This window comes from Meriones unguiculatus, chromosome 14 (genome assembly GCF_030254825.1).
Source record: "Meriones unguiculatus strain TT.TT164.6M chromosome 14, Bangor_MerUng_6.1, whole genome shotgun sequence".
Taxonomy (NCBI): Eukaryota; Metazoa; Chordata; class Mammalia; order Rodentia; family Muridae; genus Meriones; species Meriones unguiculatus.
The window spans coordinates 12,178,887-12,203,107 of NC_083361.1; the positions used below are offsets into that span (position 1 = coordinate 12,178,887).

A 24,221-nucleotide genomic window follows, 5' to 3' on the forward strand; every position below is an offset into this window, starting at 1 on the left:
CAAAAGTAATCAAAAGAGATAGTGAAAGACACTTCATACTCATCAAGGGAAAAATCCACCAGGAAGATATCACAATCCTGAACATTTATGCTCCAAATGCAAGGGTACCTACATTTGTAAAAGAAATATTAATAAAACGTAAACCACACATAGACCCCTACACATTAATAGTGGAAGACTTCAACACCCCACTCTCAACAAAGAACTGGTCAACAAAACAAATTAAACAAAGAAACAATAACTCTGACAGAGGTCATGAATCAAATGGACCTCATGGACATCTACAGAAACTTTTACCCAACCACAAAAGAATTTGTCTTCTTCTCAGCAACTCATGGAATCTTCTCCAAAATAGACCATATAGTTGGTCACAAAGCAAGACTCAACAGATACAAGAAGATTGAAATAATCCCTTGTATCCTATTTGAACACCATGGACTAAAGCTGGAACTCAATGACAAAAATAGCAAAAGGCCTACACACATATGGAAACTGAACAACTTGCTACTAAATGACAGCTGGGTCAAAGAAAAAAATAAAGAAAGAAATGAAAGACTTTCTAGAATTCAATGAAAATGAAGGCACAACATACCCAAACTTGTGGGACATAAGGAAAGCAGTGATAAGAGGAAAGTTCATAGCACTAAGTGCCTTCAAGAAGAAACTCGAAACATCTCATTCAAGCAACTTAATGGCTCACGTAAAAGCCCTAGGAAAAAAAAGAAGCAGACACTTCAAAGAGTTGTAGACAATGGGAAATAATCAAACTCAGGGCTAAAATCAATGAATTAGAAACAAATAAAACAATTCAAGGAATCAATGAAAACCAAGAGCTGGTTCTTTGAAAAAATCAACAAAATAGACAAATCCTTAGCCAAACTAACTAAAAGGCAGAGAGACACTAACCAAATCAACAAAATCAGAAATGAAAAAGGGGACATAACCACAGACACTGAAGAAATCCAAACAATAATTAGGAGTTAGTCTGATGGGGAAAGGATAGGAGCTCCACAAGGACCAAATATATCTGGGCACAGGGTCTTTTCTGAGACTGACATTCAACCAAGGACCATGTATGGATATAACCTAGAACCTCCACTCAAATGTAGCCTGTGGTAGCTCAGTAACCAATTGGTTTCCCAAAGTGAGGGGAACAAGGACTATTTCTAACAGGAACTCAATGACTGGCTCTTTGGTCTCCCCACCCCCGAAGGGAGGAGCAGTCCTGTTAGGCCACAGAGGAGGGCTTTGCAGCCAGTCCTGAACATACCTGATAAAACAGGATCAGATGAATGGGGAGGAGGTCCCCCCTATCAGTGGACTTGGAAAGGGGCACGGTGGAGATGAGGGAGGGAGGGAGGGACTGGGAGGGAATGAGGGATCAGGACACGGCTGGGATACAGAGTTAATAAAATGTAACTGATAAAAAAATAATAAAAAAATAAAGTAATAAAAAAAGTTTATATGACACAAAATTTGAAAATCAAAATGGAATGGACAATTTTCAAGACCGATTCCACATGCCAAAGCTGAATCAAGACCAAGTAAATCAATTAAATAGTCCTATATCTCCTAAGGAAATAGAAGCTGTCATCAAAAGTCTCCCATGCAAAAAAAAAAAAAAAAAAAAAAAAAAGCCCAGGGCCAGATGGTTTCAGCACAGAATTCCACCAGACCGTCAAAGAAGAGCTAACACCAATACTCTTCAAATAATTCCACAAAATAGAAACAGAAGGAACATTACCAAAATCATTCTATGAAGCCACAGTCACCTTGGTGCCTAAACCTCACAAAGAGCCATCAAAGAAAGAGAATTGCAGGCCAATCTTCCTCATGAACATCAATGCAAAAATACTCAACAAAATACTTGCAAACTGAATCCAAGATCACATCAAAGATATCATCCATTACAGCCAAGTAGGCTTCATCTCAGGCATGCAGGGGTGGTTCAATATATGGAAATCCATCAATGTGATCCACCATATTAACAAACTGAAGGAGAAAAATTACATGATCATGTCCTTAGATGCTGAAAAGGCATATGAAAAAAGCCAACATCCATTCATGTTTAAAGTCTTGGAGAGATCAGGGATACAAGGCACATACCTGAACATAGCAAAGGCAATATACAGTAAGCCTATAGCCAATATCAAACTCAATGGAGAGAAACTTAAATCATCCCCACTGAAATAAGGGACAAGGCAAGGCTGCCCACTCTCTCCATATGTCTTCAACATTGTTCTTGAAGCCCTTGCTAGAGCAATAAGAAAATAGAAAGAGATCATGGTGATACAAAATGGCAAGGAAGAAGTCAAAGTGTCACTATTTGTAGATGATATGATAGTATACCTGAGTGACTCCAAATATTCTACCAGGGAACTCCTATAGCTGATTAACACCTTCAGCAAAGTGGCTGGATACAAAATTAATGCAAAAAACTCAGTAGCCTCTTGTATACAAAAGACAAAAGGGCCGAGAATGAAATTAGGGAAACAACACCCTTCACAATAGCCACAAAGGACATAAAGTACCTTGGTGTGAACCTAACCAAGCAAGTCAAAGACTTGTATGAGAAAAACTTCCAGTCTCTGAAGAAAGAATTAAAAGAAGATATCAGAAGATGGAAAGATCTCCTATGCTCATGGCTTGGCAGGATTAACATAGTAAAAATGGCCATCTTACCAAAAGCAATCTACAGACTCAATGCAATTCCCATCAAATTACCAACACAATTCTTTACAGACCTTGAAAGAAAAATTTTCACATTCATATGGAACAACAAAAAACCCAGAATTGCTAAAACAATTCTCTACAGTAAAAGATTTCAGGAGTTATCTCCATCCCTGATCTCAAGTTGTACTATAGAGCAACAGTACTAAAAACTGCATGGTACTGGCATAGAAACAGACTGGTGGATCAATGCAATCAAATAGAAGACCCCGACATGAATCCACACACTTATGGACACTTGATTTTGGACAAAGATGCTAAAACCATTCAGTGGAAAAAGACAGCATCTACAACAAATGGTGCTGGACTAACTGGATGTCTACATGTAGAAAAATGCAAATATATCCATACTTATCACCCTGCACAAATCTGAAGTCCAAGTGGATCAAAGACCTCAATATAAACCCAGACACACTAAATCACTTAAAAGAAAAAGTGGGGAAGTCATTGGCACAGGAGACAACTTCCTGAGCAGAACACCAACAGGACAGGCTCTAAGAGCAACAATTAATAAATGGGACCTCATTAAACTGAAAAGCTCTGTAAAGCAAAGGATACCGTCATCAGTACAAAAGGACTGCCTATAGATTGGGAAAAGATCTTCACCAAACCTATATCTGACAGAGGATTAATATCAAGTATATATAAAGAACTCAAGAAGTTAAACAGCAACAAATCACGTAATACAATTAAAAAAATGGAGTACAAAGCTAAACAGAGAACTCTCTGTAGAGGAATATTGAATGGCAGAGAAACAGTTAAAGAAATGTTCAATGTCCTTAGTCATAAGGGAAATGCAAATCAAAACAACCCTGAGATTTCACCTTACAACCATCAGAATGGCTAAGATAAAAAACTCAAGTGACAACACATGCTGGAAAGGTTGTGGAGAAAGGGGAACTCACCTCCACTGCTGGTAGGAATGTAAACTTGTACAACCACTTTGGAAATCAATCTGGCACATTCTCAGACAAATAGGAATAGTGCTTCCTCAAGATCCAGCTATACCACTCCTAGGCATATGCCTAAAAGAGGCTCAAGTACACAATAAGGACATTTGCTCAACCATGTTTGCAGTAGCCTTATTTGTAATCACCAGAAGCTGGAAACAGCCCAGATGCCCCTCAATTGAGGAATGGATACAGAAATTGTGGTTCATCTACACAACGGAATATTACTCAGAAATAAAACACAAGGAAATCATGAAACTTGCCAGTAAATGGTGGGAATGGGAAAAGATCATCCTGAGTGAGCTGTCCCAGAAGCAGAAAGACGCACAGGGTATACTCATTCATATAGACATATAATATAGGATAAACCTACTAAAATCTGTACACCTAAAGAAACTAATCATGAGGGAGGACTCTTGCTAAAATGCTCAATCCCTATCCAGCAAGGCAGAGAGGATGGACATCAGAAGAAGGAGAAAAGAGAGAACAAGTCAGGAGCCTGATGCAGAGTGTCTGAAAGGCTCTGCCCTTCAGCCTATCAAAGCAAATGCTAAGACTTATGGCCAAACTTTGGGCAGAGTGCAGGAATCTTAGGAAAGAAGTGGGAAACAGTAAGATCTGGAGAGGACAGGAACTCCACAAGGAGAGCAACAGAACCAAAAAATTTGAGCACAGGGCTCTTGCCTGAGACTGATACACCAAACAAAGACTATGCATGGAGATAACCTAAGACTCCTGCACAGATGTAGGACATGGAAGAACAGTATTCAAGTGGGTTCCATTGTAATAGGAACAGGGACTGTCTCTGACATGAACTGATTGGCCTGCTCTTTAATTACCTCCCCTTGAGGGGGGAGCAGCCTTACCAGGCCACAGAAGACAATGCAGCAACTCCTGATGAGACCTAATTGACTAGGATCAGAAGGAAGGAAAAGAAGATCTCCCCTATCAGTGGACTTGGGGAGAGTCACATGTGCAGAGGGGGGAGGAAGGGAGAGTTTGGGACTGGAGGACGGGGGGAATCACAGGGGGTATACAAATTGAATAAAGTGTAGTTAATAAAGAATAAAAAAATCTTTAATGAATGGGGACATGAGGGAGAGATAGAGGCAAACAGGCAGTCAGATTGGTAGACAGGGAGACATAAAGAGGGATTGGGCAAGAGAGGGAGAGAGAGATACAGAAAGAGAGAGAGAAAGAGAGACAAAGACAAGCAGACAGACAGGCACACACACACACAAAGAGAGAGAGAAAGAGAGAGTTTTCTCGTAAAAATAAAATAAAAATACTGATTTTTCTTATTTAACTGATTGTTATGAAAAGATTGGACAGCTAGATATTGTTGACATGAACTTCATGTTGACTAAACATATTTCCTCCAGGTATCTTGCATTCAATTCCTCAGCAACCTATTCTTGAGACTGCCTTGAAGTAAGCATTTCTCTGATGCTGGGTAATGTACCGAATTTTAAAATATATAAGTTCTCATCTTTGCAAAATCTCTTACGTCACAGTGATGGTTTTAAAAAACAATGGAAAGAATATTACCTGCCAAGGGAAGAACTCCATCTCTTTTCCGTTTTCATATGGTTGCATTTGTACTTGGTTAAGCCTCATCTCATGCAGACTGTGAGCCACAGCATACACGGCTCTGTATATATTGTAGCTCTCTTCACTCATGGACACATCAAATAAGTGTCTAGGTAATACATTTAGAGAAGCATTGGCTTGACAGTTGTCCAAAAGTTGACAATCAATTTCAGAAAATGAGCACCTGAAGAACAAATACCACCTTTTAGGAAGATAAATATCTTCTGGATATCTGTAAGGAGTAACTGTTTGAATGAAATTGGTAAACTCCAAAGTTTCCCTGTAATGGTGGGTAAAAATGAGGCTCCCATGAAATGAGTCTAACATAAAATAATCAGCATGAGAAGTAACATCCTGTTCAAAGTTTATGACCCACACTTTCCATGTCAATAACTTTTGCCCAATACTTCTCATCAGACCTTGTAAAGAATCAATGTCACCATGAATAATTATCACATTTGCAGATGATTCCTGGATCTCATCAATAAATTTCCAGCGATTGTTAAAATATAAAGTCCATGTGGTTGGGATCATCTTCACAAAAGCTGTGCATATCCTTTTTCTCTCCATCTCATCTCTGAAATCTGATAGGATTTTATTCCCTTTGTGGTCATCTGGGAGGATGAGACCAACCCAGGACCAGCTAAAATGAATCAGCAAAGAGACAATGCCAAGTGAAAGAAATGTGTCCTTGGGTGCCATCTGGTAGAGAGAAGAATACTGACCTCGGTCACTCAAGATATGATCATAAGGTCCAAAAGAAAGCTGAATCAAATTGGAAAGAAAGGAAGAATATTAATATTAAACACTATTAAAGTCCTTTAGCCAAAGATGAAAACAGTTGGAAAATAGGTTCATTCCAATTTCAAAGGCAAATTCTACTTACATCTTTTCATAGAAAGTCTTACAAAGCCTGTATGCTTCAAGGACCTACCTGATTTCATTCAATTTACCTTCCATTCTCTTTCAAGCAGGAAAAATATGGTGTAATCACCATCTATCTGTGTACTGGCATTAATGGTTGAATAATTCAAGTATTCCCCTTTTAGTTTTTCAGAGACCTATAGCATCAAAATGCAAACAAACAAAAAGGCCTGATTTCCAGGTCCTGTCTTTTACATTTTCTCACCTGAGGAAATTTAAAGAGTTGTAGCAATGTCCCAATGTAGGCAGATGTTGTCCAAGATGTGCCTGTGAGTGCAGCAATAAAATTTCTCTTTTTACAGTTGTAATTAGGACTAATTCTGCCTTGTTTGTCTGCTGTGAGCCACATACAGGCATTCATAAGAGTGTCCTTCTCAGTGAATCGGACATTGTAGAAATCAAATCCAATAGATATGTTGGGGTTCCCATTGATCTCTTCAATGGCAAATACCATAGCCAGAACAAACTGGTAATTCTTAAAATTATACCTGTGAAAATGGCACAAAATGAACAATAGAAAGACCACATAGAGGAAACAAGTCTGCATAATTAGTCTGATAACTTTTATATTTCAACTTTGTTCCTATAAAAAGTGTTTTTTAATTTTTTTTCACCATGAGTGGATAGATCTAGATTGTGTACCTCTTTTAAGATTTGGCAAGATCCTTTATCATTACCAGTCATTACTCTTAGTTCCTCAAAGCATGTTTAATTTATTTTTTATAGATAGGTACATTAAAAATTCTCTCTACAAATCAGAAATTAATTTCTCCCAATATAACACATCTGCTGGTATCTTGACCTTGGCCTTTCATGCTCTTTAATTATTAAAAGCCACTATTTCATTATTGTTTCAAACAGGTTTTAGCAACAATATCCTAATTAAGTGATATTCCAATGTTAATTTATTCTATACATAGCCACTTCTCTGACACTCTCTTTTGAGGGAATTTTTTGAAGCAGCCTAGATTTGCCAGTAGATAACTTACTGGTATTCAATTTACAGAGGAAATCCTGTATCTGCCTCTGTATTGATATGATTAAAAAGAATGTACTATGATGCTTGTTATATGTTTATCTTTCTGTATATTTATGGTGTTTGAGCATATCACATGTGAGCATGGTGTGTCTCCCTATGTGTATAAGTTTGTGGAGATCAATAAGTATGATACAAGACAGGACAATTTCCAGATTTAGTCTTAGCTATTCATATTTTCAAAAATACTTTCTGTTATTTATTTATGTATTTCATTGATTATGTGTTTAATCACTTGCTTGCTTGTTTGCTTGCCTACTTGTTTGAATAAGACCACGTCAGAAAAGCTATGGCTTGTCTGGAAGTTGCAGCATGTATCAAGCTAGTCTTGAACTAAAAAAAAAAAAATGCTTACCAATCTCTCTCTGGTAAGTCATCCTAATTAACACTATCCCCACCATACCTGGCTCCTCGATTCCTTTGTTTAGAATACCACATTGCACAGTTCTCTGAACAGCAAACTTCTAGAGACTCTTCTGTTTCTGTTTCCTGACCTTCATGTGATCATTAAATTACAGATATTCACTCATATCCTTTTGGGGAAATTTTCACTGAGATTTTCACATTTACACTTGCAGTATTCTCCTATTTTAACCACCTCTTCACCTGTATAATAATAACTTATGTGATGAAAATATAAAAGGTCCCAAATTCATACTCACAGAATAGTATGATTTCATTTCAGTATCAAAATGTGTTAATCACATAAAAGGTTTCGTTAAGGTACTATTGTGTAAATTGTTCTTGTTTCACAAGGTTTAAACATCTTAGGTGAAGAGCAGTGGAAAGATTTTAAAAAGGAAAGGCTATGAATGGTCCCTACACACAACAGGGAAGCTATACTTATGATCTCACAGTAAGGTAACAACATGTAAAAACCTGTTCATGGCAAGTGAGACAAAATACCAGCCCAGACAGTAGAGGTAGGCATAAATTCACACCAGGGGCAACAAGGATATTTGCCTTAGGGTTTTCTTGTTGTGAAGATACACAATGACCAGGGTTACCATCATAAGGAAAAGCATTTCATTGTGGCTAGCTTAGTTTCAGAGGTTTAGTTGATTATTATCATTGGGACTAAGCTTGTCAGGAAACAGGCACACATGGTCTTGGAGACGGAGATGCTAATACTACATCCTGAATGACACACAGGAGAAGACTGAAACACACTCGGCAGACCTGAGTTTCTTAGACTTCTAAGCCAACACTCAGTGACACACTTTCTCCAGCAAGGCCACACCTACTCCAAAAAAGCTACACTGTCTAATAATGCCACTCACTATGGGCCAATCATTCAAACACATGAGTCTGCGCCAATTATTTCTATTCAAAGCACCACAGTGTTGGAACTTGATAACTGTGGGAGAGGAAGAGTCAGTTTTCTTTAGTCATCTGACCCTTGCTAAGCCAATCATATTTAGGATGATTCCACCCTCATAATACTTGAGCAAGACACAGTTGACTTGACTGGAGAGAAAGAATTAAATTTAAAATTGGGCAGGTATATAGGTGAAGACAGAAAAGGTGACTATAGATCTAGAAGGGAGATTTGGTGAATATAATCAATGAAACAAATTGCTTAGAAATGAAAACATATTGTGGTTAAATTTTGCATGAAAGCCATATGAGGTGTGGCAGGAGAACTTCCTCAGCAATAACAGTGCTTCTTTCTGGAGAACTCAGAAATCATGTCAGCTATCATGAAAGGCAGCTTGCACCTATCCAAAACTATGTCTCCAGAGGCTTCAACACCTCTGCTGGCCTTTTTGGTCATTACCATAAAAGGATCATACATTCACACACACACACACACATGTAAATGAATAAATAGTAGTCTTAGTAAAGAAAAAAATATGAAAAGAAGTAAAACGTATGGAAATGTAAACAGAAAAAAGATCAAAAACAAGGCGGCTGGATCATATGCTCATTGCACATGCTACCTATTTGCATATATGTTTGAGATTAACTATAATGTTATTTTTGAATGCATGTATTAGTTTTGAAAATAAATTTATTTTTTATTTGATAGATTAAGAAAGTTATTTGACACCAAAAATTATGAAAAATTGTAAACATTATTCTTTAAAAGAAAATAGACCAATAAGAGTTTTAAAGAAAATATTATTCACTGGAAAAGACTTAATTAGAAAAATGTTTAATAATAAGGAATATGACAAATGTGAGGTTTTCTCACCTATAAATATTATATATTTAAATATATACCTATATAAAATTAAGATATATGTGTGTATATATATAATTTTTTAAATTTTATTTTATTTTATTAATTACACTTTGTTCACTTTGTATCCCCCCATAAGCCCCTCTCTCCTCCCCTCCTAACCCCACCCTCCATCCCCCTTCTTCACGAGTGCTCCTCCTCAAGTTCACTGATAGGGTAGGACCTCCTTTCCTTCCTCTACCTTAGTCTATCAGATCTCATCAGGAGTGGCTGCGTTGTCATCTTCTGTGGCTTGGTAAGGCTGCTCCCCACTCAGGGGGAGGTGATCAAAGAGCAGGCCAATCAGATTATGTCAGAGGCAGTCCCTGTTCCTATTACAATGTAACCCACTTGGATACTGAACTGCCATGGGCTACATCTGTGCAGGGGTTCTAGGTTATCTCCATGCCTGGTACTTGGTTGAAGTATGAGTCTCTGGGAAGACCCCTGTGTTCAAATTTTCTGGTTCTGTTGCTCTCCTTGTGGGATTCCTGTCCTCTCCAGATCTTACTCTTTCCCACTTCTTACATAAGATTCCATGCACTCTGCCCAACAGTTGGCCATAAGTCTCAGCATCTGCTTTGATAGTCTGCAGGGCAGAGCCTTTCAGAGACCCTCTGTGGCAGGTTTCTAGGTTGTTTCCTGTTTTCTTCTTCTTCTTCTTCTGATATCCGTCCTCTTTACCTTTAGGGATGGGGATTAAGCATTTTAGTCAGGTCTTCTTTCTTAATTACTTTCTTTATATGTACAGATTTTAGTAGGTTTATCTTATGTTATATGTCTATATGAGTGAGTATATACCCTGTGTGTCTTTCTGCTTCTGAGACAGCTCATTCAGGTGATTCTTTCCAGGTCCTACCATTTACCTGCAAATTTCATGATTTCCTTATTTTTCCTGGCAGAGTAATACTCCATATGTACCACAATTTCTGCATCCATTCTTCAGATGAGGGGCATCTGGGTTGTTTACAGCTTCTGGCTATTACAAATAAAGCTGCTACAAACATGTTGAGCAAATGTCCTTATTGTACTTGAGCCTCTTTTGGATATATGCCTAGGAGTAGTATAGCTGGATCTTGAGGAAGCGGTATTCCTAGTTGTCTGAGAAAGCACCAGATTGATTTCCAGAGTGGTTGTACAAGTTTACATTCCCACCAGCAGTGGAGGAGGGTTCCCCTTTCTACACAACCTCTCCAGCATGTGTTGTCACTTGAGTTTTTCATCTTGGCCATTCTGATGGGTGTAAGGTGAAATCTCAGGGTTGTTTTGATTTGCATTTCCCTAATGGCTAATAACATTAAGCATTTCTTTAAGTGTTTCTCTGCCATGCGATATTCCTCTACAGAGAGTTCTCTGTTTAGCTTTGTACTCTGTTTTTTAATTGGATTACTTGGTTTGCTGCTTTTCAGCTTCTTTAGTTCTTTATATATACTGGATATTAGTCCTTTGTCAGATAAAGGGTTGGTGAAGATTCTTTCCCAATCTGTAAGCAGTCGTTTTGTTTTGATGACTGTGTCCTTTGCTTTACAGAAGCTTTTCAGTTTCATGAGGTCCCATTTATTGATTGTTGCTCTTAGAGCAGGTGCTGTTGGTGTTCTGTTCAGGAAGTTTTCTCCTGTACCAATGAGTTCTATGGTTTTCCCTACCTTTTCTTCTAACTGGTTTAATGTGTCTGGTTTTATGTTGAGGTCTTTGATACATGTGAACTTTAGTTTTGTGCAGGGTGATAAGTATGTTCTATTTGCATTTTTCTACATATTTTATATATATATATATATATAATTTTTGACAATTTCATACATGTGGGAATACACTACAAATAACAATTACTATTATTCATCTTATACCAAACAAATTAGAACAGCTCAGATTTACCAATCACAAGTAATCATAAGGGAATATTTATGATTTAAGCTCAAAGATCAGGTCAATCTCTTTTTGATACCTGTTTTGAAAGCAAATGGTATATAATAAATACTTTTGAAAATGAAAAATAGCTTCATTATTTCCATTTTTAAGATTATAATATAATTTTGAGATTATAATATAGTATAATATTATGAAATTATAATCTAATCTAATCTAATATAATATCACCTTTCCTCTACTCGCTATGCCAGACCTTATGAACCTCCTTTCTCTTTTTAAATTTATTGACTCTTCTTTTTGTAATTGCCCAGGAAGACTCAAACTTCATACACACAAAAAAGTGTAACTAAATAAGAAACTCTGTAAAATTATCTGCCCAAGATATAACATTCTTCCACAGGAAAGAGCACACCAATTAGTTATGGCCTACCAAATGTTCAGCCCAGAGAAAAAATATGGCAGCTTTCAATATGAACAACTGCCCAGAGGAAAATGGAGATGAAGATAATTAAAGCCATGGTGTTTGGTTCAGGAAGTTTATGATCTCTGATATATGATGGCCTAGCAGTCACAGGAAGGTTAGACTTAAACAAAATAGATCATCTCACAGCATCACAAAAAGCCTCTCAGATTTAGGACAGCATTCAAAGAAAGACCCATTGAAAGGAAAAAGAAAATTAATAAAAAAAATGGTGGGTCCTGATATTTTCTCTAAGTTCTCCAGCTCCAGAGGTTTCTCATTTTGTGTTTTCTTTATTGATTTTAATTCTGTTTTCATGCCTTGCACCATTTCCTTCATCTGTTTGAATGTGGATTCCTGTCTCTCTATGATGGTCTCTATTTTTTTGTTCATTTCCTCTCTGTATGCCACTTGTGCCTCTATTTGTTTGGTTATATTTGCCTGTGTTTCTTTGAGAATTTTGTTCATTTCTTCTTTCTTTGCCTCCAGGTGGTTGGCCAAATCTTTGAGAGATTTGTCTGTTTCCTCTTTTTTAAAAAATTCTTTATTAATTACACCTTATTCATTTTGTATCTCCCCTGTGGTTACCTCCTCCTCCTGTCCCAATTCCTCCCTTCCTCCACTCTCTGCATGCATGCCCCTCCCCAGGTCCACTGATAGGGGAGGTCTTCTTTTCCTTTCTTCGGGTCCTAGTCAATTAGGTCTCATCAGGAGTGGCTGCATTTTCTTCTTCTGTGGCCTGGTAATGCTACTGCTGTTTCCTCTTTAACTGTCTGTATTTGTATGGCTATTGCTCTGAGAGATTTGTATGTTTCCTCTTTATGTGCCTCAAATAATTTAATAAGCATAGCTTATCATTTCCCGTGTTTCAGATGAATTAGTGTACGCAACAATTTTGGGGGTTGCTGGTGAAGCCATGATGTCCTGATTTATGTTGGAAGTGTTCTTTCACCTATCCCTGGCCATTTGATTATCCGTAATCTTCCCTGTTTGTTCTGAAAGACTCTGTCTAGCAGTATACCAAAGCAGACACTGAGCCTCATAACCAAACCTTCATCAGGGTGCAGGGACTCATATGAAGGAAGGGGGAGTTACTATGACCTAGAGAGGACAGGAGCTCCACAAGAACCAAATATATCTGAGCACAGAGGACTTTTATGAGAATGTTTGTCCAACCAAGGACCATGTGTGGATATAACCTAGAAGCCCTGCTCAGATGTAACCCATGGTACCTCAGTATCTAAGTGGGTACTCTAGTAAGAGGAACAGAGACTATTTCTGACAGGAACTTAATGATGGACTCTTTGAACTCCCCCTCCCCGAGGAGGAGCAGCCTTGCTAGGCCTTTGATGAGGACTTTGCAGCCAGTTCTGAAGATACTTGATAAACCAGGGTCAGATGAAAGGGGAGGAGGTCCTCCCCTATCAGTGGACTTGGAAAGGGGCAAGGAGGAGATGAAGGAGGGAGGGTAGGATTGGGAGGGAATGAGAGAGTAGGATACATCTGGAATACAAAGTTAATAAACTGTTACTAATATTAAAAAAATAAAAATAAAAAATAAACAGGGAACAAGACAGGAGCCTATGACAGAGGGCCTATGAAAGACTCTACCCAGTAGAATATTAAAGGAGATGTTGAGACTAATAGCCAAACTTTGGGCAGAGTGCAGGGAACCTTATGAGAGAAGGGGGAGATAGAAAGACCCTGAGGGGACAGTAGCAACAAATTCTGTTTGAAAACTCTTGGCACAGGGGTCTTTTATAAGACTGATACTCCAACCAGGGACCATGCATGGAGATAACCTAGAACCCCTGCATAGATATAGCCCATGGCAGCTCAGTCTTCAAGTGGGTTTCCTAGTAATGGGAACAGGGAATGTCTCTGACATGAACTCAGTGGCTGGCTTTTTGATGACCTCCCCCAAAGGGAAGCAGCCTTACCTGGCCACAGAGAAAAAAATGCAATCAGTCCTGATGAGACCTGATAGGCTAGGGTCAGAGGGAAGGGGAGGAGGACCTCCCCTATCAGTGGATTTGGGGAGGGGCAAGGGAGGAGATGAGAGATGATGGGTAGAGTTGGGAGGGAATGGGGAAGAGGGCTACAGCTGGGATATAAAGTGAATAAAATGTAATGAATAAAAAATTAATTAATTATAAATAATCCTTTCCAAACGTGAAAAAAAAAGAATGATGGGCACACCCAATGAGCCACATTGTGAAAAGTTGTACAAAATACTATATTCTGATTATTTGACATTTGTTACTACAGTGAATTTGATCCTTCCATCTTACATATTGGATAAAAATTTATTTTAATTAATATATGTAAAGTACTTATATATTTTTAACTTAAAATCATTTTCATAATCAATTTACTTTACATCCTGATAGTAGCCCCATCACTTATCTCTTCCAGGTCCCACCTTCCTTCTGTCTTTCCCCCTACACCCCTCCCTTATTCCTCAGAAAGGGGGACCCCCCATCCCCTACCATTTGACCCCAACCTATAAAGTCTCATTAGGATTGCCTGTTTCTTCTTCCTCTGTGGCCTAGCAAAGACCCCTAGCCAGAGGGGAAGTGATCAAAGAGTGGGGAACAAAGTTAATATCATAAACAGCATGAGCTCTCCTTGCTAGAGAACCCACATGGAGACAGATATGGCTATAGGCTAATCTGATCAAGGGGTCTACGTCCATTCCATGAATGGTCCTTGGTTGGTGCATCAGTCACTGAATCCCCCATCCTGGGGCCAGATTTGTTGGCTCTGTTGGTCTTCCTCTAGGGTTCTTTGACCACGTGAAAATATTAAGAAATTGGTAAAGTTAATTTAAATTTAGAGTATAAGATTGTGAATGCTAAGAAAAAAAAACAATTTTAATGAATAAAATTTGATAATATTGTAAGAAGAATGATAACACCAGAATTTATACACAAATCACTTAAAATATCATTAATCTGAGAAATGTCTTTTATACATTTTCTGCAGTACCTAGTTTTTGCAAAAAAGTTATAGAAAATATCACCAATTAAAGTATATAAACGTAAAATGTATTATTCAATTTTGTATGGATTCTCAGCTTAGAATTGATTTCACAGAATATCAGTCCACAAAGGTCTGAGTTATTACTGAATGTGAATGCTATAGTTGGATACACACATCTTTCTCTATACATGACAGTCTGAGATGAATGGTGAAAGAATCCCTGCAGTGCAGACAAACAAGAGCCAGAAGTACTTAACTCAGTGAGGCCCTGCAAGCACACTATACCAGAAATGTTGGTATATCGCTACTGAGATGCTTGTGTTTGTATTTATGGCTTTGCTGGAATATAACTCTTCAGATTATGAATTCCTTACAAAACACACTGAGAAAAAAATAGAGATAACAAACAAGACCAGAGTGCCAATGAAAGGCACAAAGTGGAGAGGAATGAAGGCTAGTGGCTACAAAAGAGTAGACGACAATGAAGGAATTTTCAAGTAAATGAAAGTAAAAAGAACACTATTAAGGAATTTATACAACACTCAAAACCCAGTCTAGCCCTGTGCACTGGGAAAAAAAATGGCTGAAATTCAAGGAAAGAGGGAAATCAATTATAAGACCAAGTCGGGATCAGAATACAGTTAGGAGTAGATCCATACTCACTACTAATATACATAAAAGAAGACATGATAAAGAGAATCACATTATCTAAATGAGAAACAGTCTAGAATTATCTAAATGAGAACTAGTCTAGAAAGTTGGCAATGGAATATTTTTGAGTTTTTCCAGTCCTTCCTGCTACAAATGTAGTCCACATTTGTTTTAGTGTATATGTTTATATGTAAACATTTCTACTGTTTTTGCAATTATAGTAAAGTTTTCATAATTACCATTAACAAAATACTGATAAATCTTAGTCAAAGTGGAATTTCATGTAATTTAAATAATGACTATCAAAAATCAAGTATGTTTAAAAATACATCATAATGTAAAATATTTTAGAATAATCTGCCAGGAGATATTTTTGTATTTTAATATGGAAAACTGGTTCATAATTATACATAAGTATGGTAAAACATAAAGTCAATAGATTTTTGGAATTTAATAAAACGCAAATTATAAAGAAATACATTTTGTGATGCATTTATTTTAATAACAGAATAACTGAATATATATTTATGAAATACAGTCTTGCATATAAGTTTAAAACCATATTTTAATTTATCTAAAGGAAAAGGATTCACACCCATAAACACCCAGAGGAAAGTCCTTCTTTGATTTGGAAAGATATGAGCTAGATCAATAAAAGGATTTAACATACTGGCTAATAAAGTGGCTTAGCCAGTGCAGGTTCCAGCTTTTGGGTCTGAGGGGCTGAGTTTAATCTCAGCACACACGTTGTGGGATGAGAAAATTTGTTCCTACAGTTGTGTTTTCACTAGCAAGTAAGTGTTGCATCAAAAGCAGAAGTACACACACACACACACAGAAAGAGAGAAAGAGAGAAAGAGAGAGAGAGAGAGAGAGAGAGAGAGAGAAATACTGAATTCCATAATGAACTTGAAAAATATGTACATTGAATCTGAAAATGGGACAAGCCATTTTTCTCTTAGAATAATTCTATAGTTATCAGGAAGCACATATGCATTTCTTCAACACTAGGCAACAAGTACTTACTTGGCACCTATACTATCATAATAAACTAAGTGAATTTAGTTTTATCTTTTTCTAACTTAATAACAAGTTAAATATTTTTGAGAGGTTGCAATCCTCTTGTTTTTGATGACGAATCCAGATATTAAATGACTGTGTAACTGAAAGTCTAGTCTTCACAGCAATGGGCTCGATGCTGCACAATATACAGGGAAACACAAACCAAAGCACATTGGAACCTGAATTGCAGAGAGCAAGGGGCAGTGGAAATATGTAGCCTTAATTATGATGAAGTGGAGGAGGACTTACCCAACATCCACATCTGTTATATAAATGAGAAATTTTGTGATTTTATTTAAGACATATTAGGATTCTCTAAGAAAGTAGAGTTACTATGAAATATTTCATCTAAGTAACAAATTTTAGATAGCTATCGTTACTGTTTCAATTTAAAAAAAATTGTTAAGGTAACCAAACATTTAATGGCCTTTAACATCTAAGCAGTATTTCTCTTCCAATGTCTATGATTTAATGACTTAATACCACACCAAGTTCTTAACAAACATATAGTATTGACAAACTGAGCATAATTCACTTTCACAAGTATGTTTCCTTTGATCACTATCTACTTGTTGATACTGATCTCATTTTCTCATGTGTTCACAGGGATTTAACAGTATTATTGCTGTATTTCAGATTTTTACTTTTTGGATCTATACAGATATAACATCTGCACAGGAAAAGAAGATCTGAATGGGATTAACACACCTCAATTTCTTTATTAAGAAACATACAGGATTATTTTCTCTAATTCAGCAAGACCTGTTTGACACTATCTATTAATCTGGCATATTTTACACAAGCTAAGAAACAGTCCAAAGTTAACTCTCTCACAGTCACAATATCTTGGGGAACACATTTAAAGATTACAATGGAATTCCATGACCATCAGTGTCAGGTTTAAATTAAAGCTTCCTTTCTCTGAAGTAATAACCCTGAAATCTACTGAGACCTTGTGTCCTTACAGGCATAGTAGTCTTGCATATTTCATAAAAGATAAAAAATAGCCTCGTGTTGACACTCTCACAGTCAGAAACACATCCATAAAATTGAGATGAAATACTTCAAACAGATGGAAAAAAACAGGTAAACACTGGAAATCTGCCTGAGAACTAAAAGGAAATTAGCAAACACACACTTACACAAAAACATGGCATAAAGGACATTTGCAGGACACAGAAGTATACACAACTTATAATTATGACTTTCTTAAGTCTGGCTCAGTGTCAGGTAAAACAAGACAGGTTCTTCACACAAGCGTAACAATGAACACTCAGGAGTCTCTGCCTTTAGTGACCTCATTCCCTGATCAACAAGGTCAGGCTTAAGTGAAAGCATCATTCCTATGAAGTCATAACACTGAAAACTATTCAGACCTTGTGGCATTACAACCATGGTACAGGTTACAGTTAGCAATCAAATGAGGAAACTAAAATGAAGAAAATCACATTTACCATTTTATTTCCCTTTCAGAGAAGAAAAAAGTCCAAAATGAAAACAAAATTGTCAAGATTTTGGAAACTGTAAAAGAGAAATTGTCACAGTAAAAACCATAAGGAATATTCAAGATTTTTAGAGCTATACCCCCTAAGTCATAAGAATTCTGAATTCCAAAAATGAATAATTGTACTTACTGTAGGTAATAGTCCTCATAATACCCAATTAGATGAGAATGTGGAATTTCTTTGAGGGTATAATAAGTATGAACAGGGAAAAATGCACCAATCACCACATATCCTTCACGGTGAAAATCTTCTCTTATTAGGTAATAGCATTGATTGTCTTTAAAGGTGCAGAAAAGACTGGGAATCTGCAAGAGCCAGAGAATAAAAACCATGGAGAACATCCTATTAATGTATGTGTCCGCTTGATGCAGGTCACGCAGAATCCTATAGATATATGCTTAATTCATGTGTTTGCTAGCATGTGTGTTTTGGACATTGTTAAGCGAGACTCTCACACTAATCATTCCTAATCTTTCCCATTTTCTTATCCCCTGTCACTGGGGATTCGGAAACTGTTTCTTCCATTGACTTTTCCATCTGAGCCCATCTACTTAGGTAAAAAACAAGCTAGAAAATATGTTTGCAGATCTTCTTTATTAGCCAAAGGCACTATAATTTCAGCCAAGAGCTCGGGGTCAGGCTAAATTGGCTAAAAAGATGAAGCAAGAAACTTTTTGTATGAAACATCTTAGACTGATTCCCAGAGGTTACATCAGAAGAGTCCTACTAGATTAAAAAGATAGGGCCAAAAAGAAAATATTATAGGTATAACCACTCAAAATGAATGGGGCATCATGCTGTCTAAAATAAAAATATATTAGCCTGTCCTCCTGGCCTGTACTCTGCTGAAGTCTAAAATGTTTACTTCCATGGGATATGCACAATAGCATATCAGTATTAGGCATGTGACCCTACACCACACACACAAAAACATGTTTCTTCTCACTTCAGAGAAATTAATGGCCCTTCTTGATACATCAATTTTTCTTTATATATGGAGGTCTGAATCTTGCACTACTAATGTCCTTCTTTATCCTTTATAATTCATTGTATTGATTTTATATCAGAATCAATCCCAGAATCAATCTTTAACAGTGGGGTTTACCCTTTTCTGAGTACATAAGCATAGTTAGATATCCCTCCCATTTCTCCATGTATCTCCATAATTAAAAAGTCTTTGATTGTTTTGTTTTGTTTTGTTTTTGCTTAAGCAAGCTATTCTGAGCAGGGCTCTATTGTCAAGTCCATTGGAGTATGATATAGTAGTGAAAACTATGTGTATTATAGTATAGCAATGAATGGATACCCTAAAAAAATAAACTATTCAAGAAGAATGGAACAATAGGGAAAGGAAACACAAATGCAGCCACCAAAACAAAAACTATAATACAATTGTAAATAGGGTAAAATGTTCATCTTTTCATTTGATTGATGACATGTAATAAATTTATGTACTATGAACAGAACCTCAAATAGACGTTCAATTAAAGTGTGAAAAAAAATTAACTGTGGTAGATGACCTAAAGACTTTAGTTTTATGGTACAACTGTCTAATACAAACTTGCATTGCTCCACCTCTTAGCAAAAGGAGTGAACCAGGTTAAAGAAACTATGCTTACTTTCAGATTTTTTATTCCTAAATTGCAAAAGAAGCTTGTGCACACCCAGGTTATTTCATTTCCATTGACACTCTATCCCATTCTTTCAACCATCCATACCCAGATACATTTATACTAGAAATTTCTCTGGCCAAACAGGTCTGAGGCAGAACTGCAAGTATTTATCCATCAAACAAGTAGTTGTCATACTTGGTTGAGAATTGACCTTCTCTTCTAGGTCATTTACATTTCTTTGTGTCAGATTATATGCAGAACCACTTTGTCCTACAAACCTCCTGTAGGCATAGTAGCATTGGACACAAGGACCACATCCACAGTTCTTGCTTAAAAAACAGAGAGGGTTATAACAATTAAAGGGCAGAACATCCATTCAACAAGGATAAGATCACATACTGACATCAAGCATTTCCTAAAACATCATAACTCCAGTCCCAAAATAAAAAATCCTAAAAGAACAAAACCAAAAAACATGAACAAACATGACAACAAGCTTTTAGCAGAACCCAGTAAGACTGATACCATAAGCCCTGTAAAAGAACATAATATGGGAATTATAAGTACAAAGACTTCAAAGAAAATAAGAAATGAATCTAACTAGAGTCATCAAATGATGATGAGATAATCCCCAATTAGACATACTGGGTCACCAAGTGACAATTTTAATGCCAGGAATGATGTACATTTTGTTCAGTTATTGGCTAAAGGGTCTCCATGAAAATCTGCAAAGATCACAGGCTACTGCCATCACTATTTATTGCTCTCCACAAACTGATAACTTGCTTTCCTGCAGACAATATTTATATATCTTATGTTATACAGAGAAGAAGAAATGGTACCTAATGAGATGCTCCAACCCTAATGATTAACATTCATGGTACTGTAAGGTACTCTACAAACTCTCAAAGAAGAATGGTAAACTCCAACTCAGCTAAAACCCTCATGACCTATAATGATAATCTGTCTGTTAAGATTTGCTGATCCAATAGTGCTTCAAAAGCTATGTAACTTGATACTAATTGAATTCAAGGACAATTCCATGAAATGGAATGCATGTTTGACACTGTTCAGGTGGCCAAGAATATACAATAATATAGGTCATAGGATTTGGGAAAAACAAATGTGTATTTGTTCTGCTAAAAAACCATATCAGTTAAATGACTATGAATCCTAAGGACATTCTCCTATACTCATACATAAGTGCCTCACCCAGCCATCATCAGAGAAGCATTTTCTTCCAGTAAAGTGAAACTAGCACAGAGACTCACAACAGTACAACGTCCAGAGAGAAAGAACCTTGCTAAATGGGATGTCTTCAATAAATACCTCATCTCAGTGCTTTAGTGTGGTACTGTTCCTCTCTGGAGTATGAGGATATCACCAGGCACTGAGTCAGGGGGAAGGAAGTGAACATTTCTCCCTGGAACATCCAGGTGCTGCCAGACTCTGAGCTGAGGAGGAGGGATGGAGGATTTCTGGTCTGGCCTGGAGTGCAGGAAAAGAAAACCCTTTCTGTCCAAAGGGTCAGAGCTCTTTGATAAGCATGCACAAGAGAAAGACCCTCTATGTAATACAGGTAATGTCACATCTTTTTTACCAGGGCTTCCAGCACCAGGAAAAAGTGTTGAGTCCACTGATATTGATAGGTATTAGTGACTAATGAATGTTAGTTCTTTTTATTGTGGAGTTGCTGGTGATAGTGTGTTTGCGTACTTGTTTTCTTTTGAATTTTTTGTTTTGAAGTTATCTATTTCTAGTTCTTAAATGTAGTTGATCTCATTGTGTTGGAGTTTTCCTCTAGTGTTTTCTTAGGGCAGGGTTGTTGCATATATGTTGCTTAAATTTAGTTTTGTCTTGGAATACCTTGTTTTCTCCATCTATGTTGATTGAAAGTTTTTCTGGCTATAGTAGTCTGCCTTGGCATCTATGACCTCTAAGCTTCTGCATGATACCTATCCAGGCCCTTCTGGCTTTCATAGTCTCTGTTGAGAAGTCTGGTGTGATTCTGATAGGTTTGCCTTAATATGTTACCTTGTCTTTTTGCCTTGCAGCTTTTAATATTTTTCTTTGTTTTGTAGATTTAATGTTTTGATTATTATGTGGCAAGAGGAGTTTTTTTTTTTTTTCTGTTCTAGTCTATCTGGTGTTCTGTAGGCTTCTTGTATATTTATGGGCATCTCTTTGTTAAGGTTGTGGAAAATTTCTTCAATGATCTTCTTGAAAAATATTTTCTGGGCCTTGGAGCCTGGAATCTTCTTTTTCGTCTATTCCTATTATTCTTAGGTTTTGTATTTTCATGGTGTCTTTGATTTCTTGGATGTCTTTGGTTGTTTTTTATTTGTAACTTTTCCAATTTTATTTTTTCTTTGAGAGATATATCAGTTTCTGCAATTGTATCTTCAACACCTGAGATTCTCTCTTCCATCTCTTGTATTCTCTTGGTGATGTTTACCTTTGTGGTTCCTGACCTCTAAGTTCTCCAACTTCATGGTTTTCTCTGTTTGTGTTTTCTCTATTGATTCTAATTCTGTTATCATATATTGCACCATTTCCTTCATCTGTTAGAATGTGAATTTCTGTCCATCATGGCTTCTATTTTTTGTTTATTTCCTCTTTATGTACCTCTGTATGTGCCTCCATTGTTTTGTTCATTTCCTCTTTATGTATCTTGAATAACTGCATAATTATAGATTTAAATCATTTTCCTGTGATTCATCTGCAATAGAATAGCCATTGATTTTTGGAGATTCTGGTGGAGCCATGATGTCCTGGTTTTTGTTGCTTGTATTCTTGTGCTGGCTTCTAGCCATTGGGCTGTCTATAGTCTTGACTGATTATTCTTGGAACCTCTACTGCAGACTGGATCCACTTGTCTCTGGAGTTTTGAGTAGTCTCCCCTGCATTCACTGTCTCTGCTGGCTCACTGTGACCCAGGTAACTGGGGCACAGGTGGAAAGATCTCTGGGTTTAGAACTGCTCCAGTGTCCCATAGTTTTTTTTAAGAAGGTGGATGACATTTGATTCCCAGGCCTGGCTCAGCTCTGATGGGTTCACTGGCTGTGCTGGGCTTATTGTTTCTGACCCAAGTGGGCTAGCATTTTGGAGAGCAGGTAGAAAGATCTCCAAGCCTAGAGTGCTCCAATGCCCCACAGGCCTCCATGGGGAGGAGTACAATAGAACTTGGGTCAGGTGCCTAGCTCAGCTTCATTGGGTTCTCTGTCTGTGCTGGGTTCACTGATTCTGGCCTATGTGAGCCCATCTGCCCAGGCACTTTTGGATAAATTTCTTTGCCTAGAGCTGCTCCAGTATCCCACAGGTGTTGTAGGCAGTGATTAATATTTACTATTGGTTTATCTTTTATTTATTTATTTATTTATTTATTTATTTATTTTTATTAATCACACTTTAGTCACATTGTATCCCCCCATAAGCCCCTCTCTCCTCCCCTCCGGATCTCACCCTCCCACCCCCTTTTACGCATGCCCCTCCCCAAGTCCACTGATAGGGGAGGTCCTCCTCTTCTTCCTTCTGATCTTAGTCTATTAGATCTCATCAGGAGTGGCTGCATTGTCATCTTGTGTGGCCTGGTAAGGCTGTTCCCCCCTCAAAGGGAGGTGATCAAAGAACAGGCCAATCAGATTATGTCAGAGGCAGTCACTCTTCCCATTAGAAGTGGGAAATAGTAAGATCTGGAGAGGACAGGAACTCCACAAGGAGAGCAACAGAACAAGAAATTTGAACACAGGGGTCTTCCCAGGGACTCGTACACCATACATGGAGATAACCTAGAACCCCTGCACCGATGTAGCCCATGGCAGTTTAGTGTCCAAGTGGTTTATCTTTTATTAATGCTTGATATTAATCCTAGACAGTTGTATAACCAAATCACCACACAGAGACTGGGTTTATTTAGTTAACCTAAAACACAGTGCTGGGAAATAGTTACGCCCTCCTAAAACTCCAAGCCCTCATAGTTTCCTAACATTTAGATTTCCCACATTATACTTGCTTTTAGTGATATCTTAGGTCCATAAATATCTTCACGTAGTTCCAAGATCTCTCCTCCAGCTCTCTATCCAAGCTCACCTTGCTCTTTCTCCTCTCACTCATTTCCTGCCCTCTAGCTCCTCCTCTCTTTCCTGTCCTCTGGCTCCTCCCAACTCAACATTGTGTCTAGTTGCTTTATTTGGAAGTTTACACCAAGTTGAGACAGGATGCTTAGAATAAGTATCACAATGCAATGTCCGGATTGAAACCAGAGAGTGTTTGGGAGAAATCAGCATTTGAATGAACAAGGGTAAGGTGTATACATTTCAAAAGAACATTATACCAAAACACAGGTTTCTCTGAGATGGTGGGGAATGGAACCTGGGTCCCAAGCCTAGTTCAGCTCTGCTGTGTACACTGTCTGTGCTGTGCTAGATGATTCTAAGCTGGGTAAACCAGGCAGGAGGGGAGTGAGCGGAATGGAACTACACCTGATGCACCATACCAGAATGTATCCCCTCCATGGGGTGATGAGAGTGAGTGCCACTAGCCACTTCGACCAGGACAGTGTCCACAGTGTGGACTCCCAGGTTTGGAAACAGGAGCCTCTAGTACCTAGAAGGTATCCACAGGAATGT

The 24,221-nt window shown here is 37.6% G+C and overlaps 1 protein-coding gene across 1 annotated transcript in view; it reads right to left on the reverse strand.

Moving 5' to 3' along the window:
* The window catches only part of LOC110544256 (vomeronasal type-2 receptor 116-like), a 45,914-nt gene extending 27,593 nt beyond the window's left edge, over window positions 1–18,321 (reverse strand). The window contains 3 exon segments of the mRNA XM_060366246.1: window positions 5,229–6,035; window positions 6,400–6,682; window positions 18,110–18,321. Coding sequence (XP_060222229.1) covers window positions 5,229–6,035; window positions 6,400–6,682; window positions 18,110–18,321 — 1,302 coding nt within the window.
* Window positions 18,322–24,221: the final 5,900 nt, after the last annotated feature.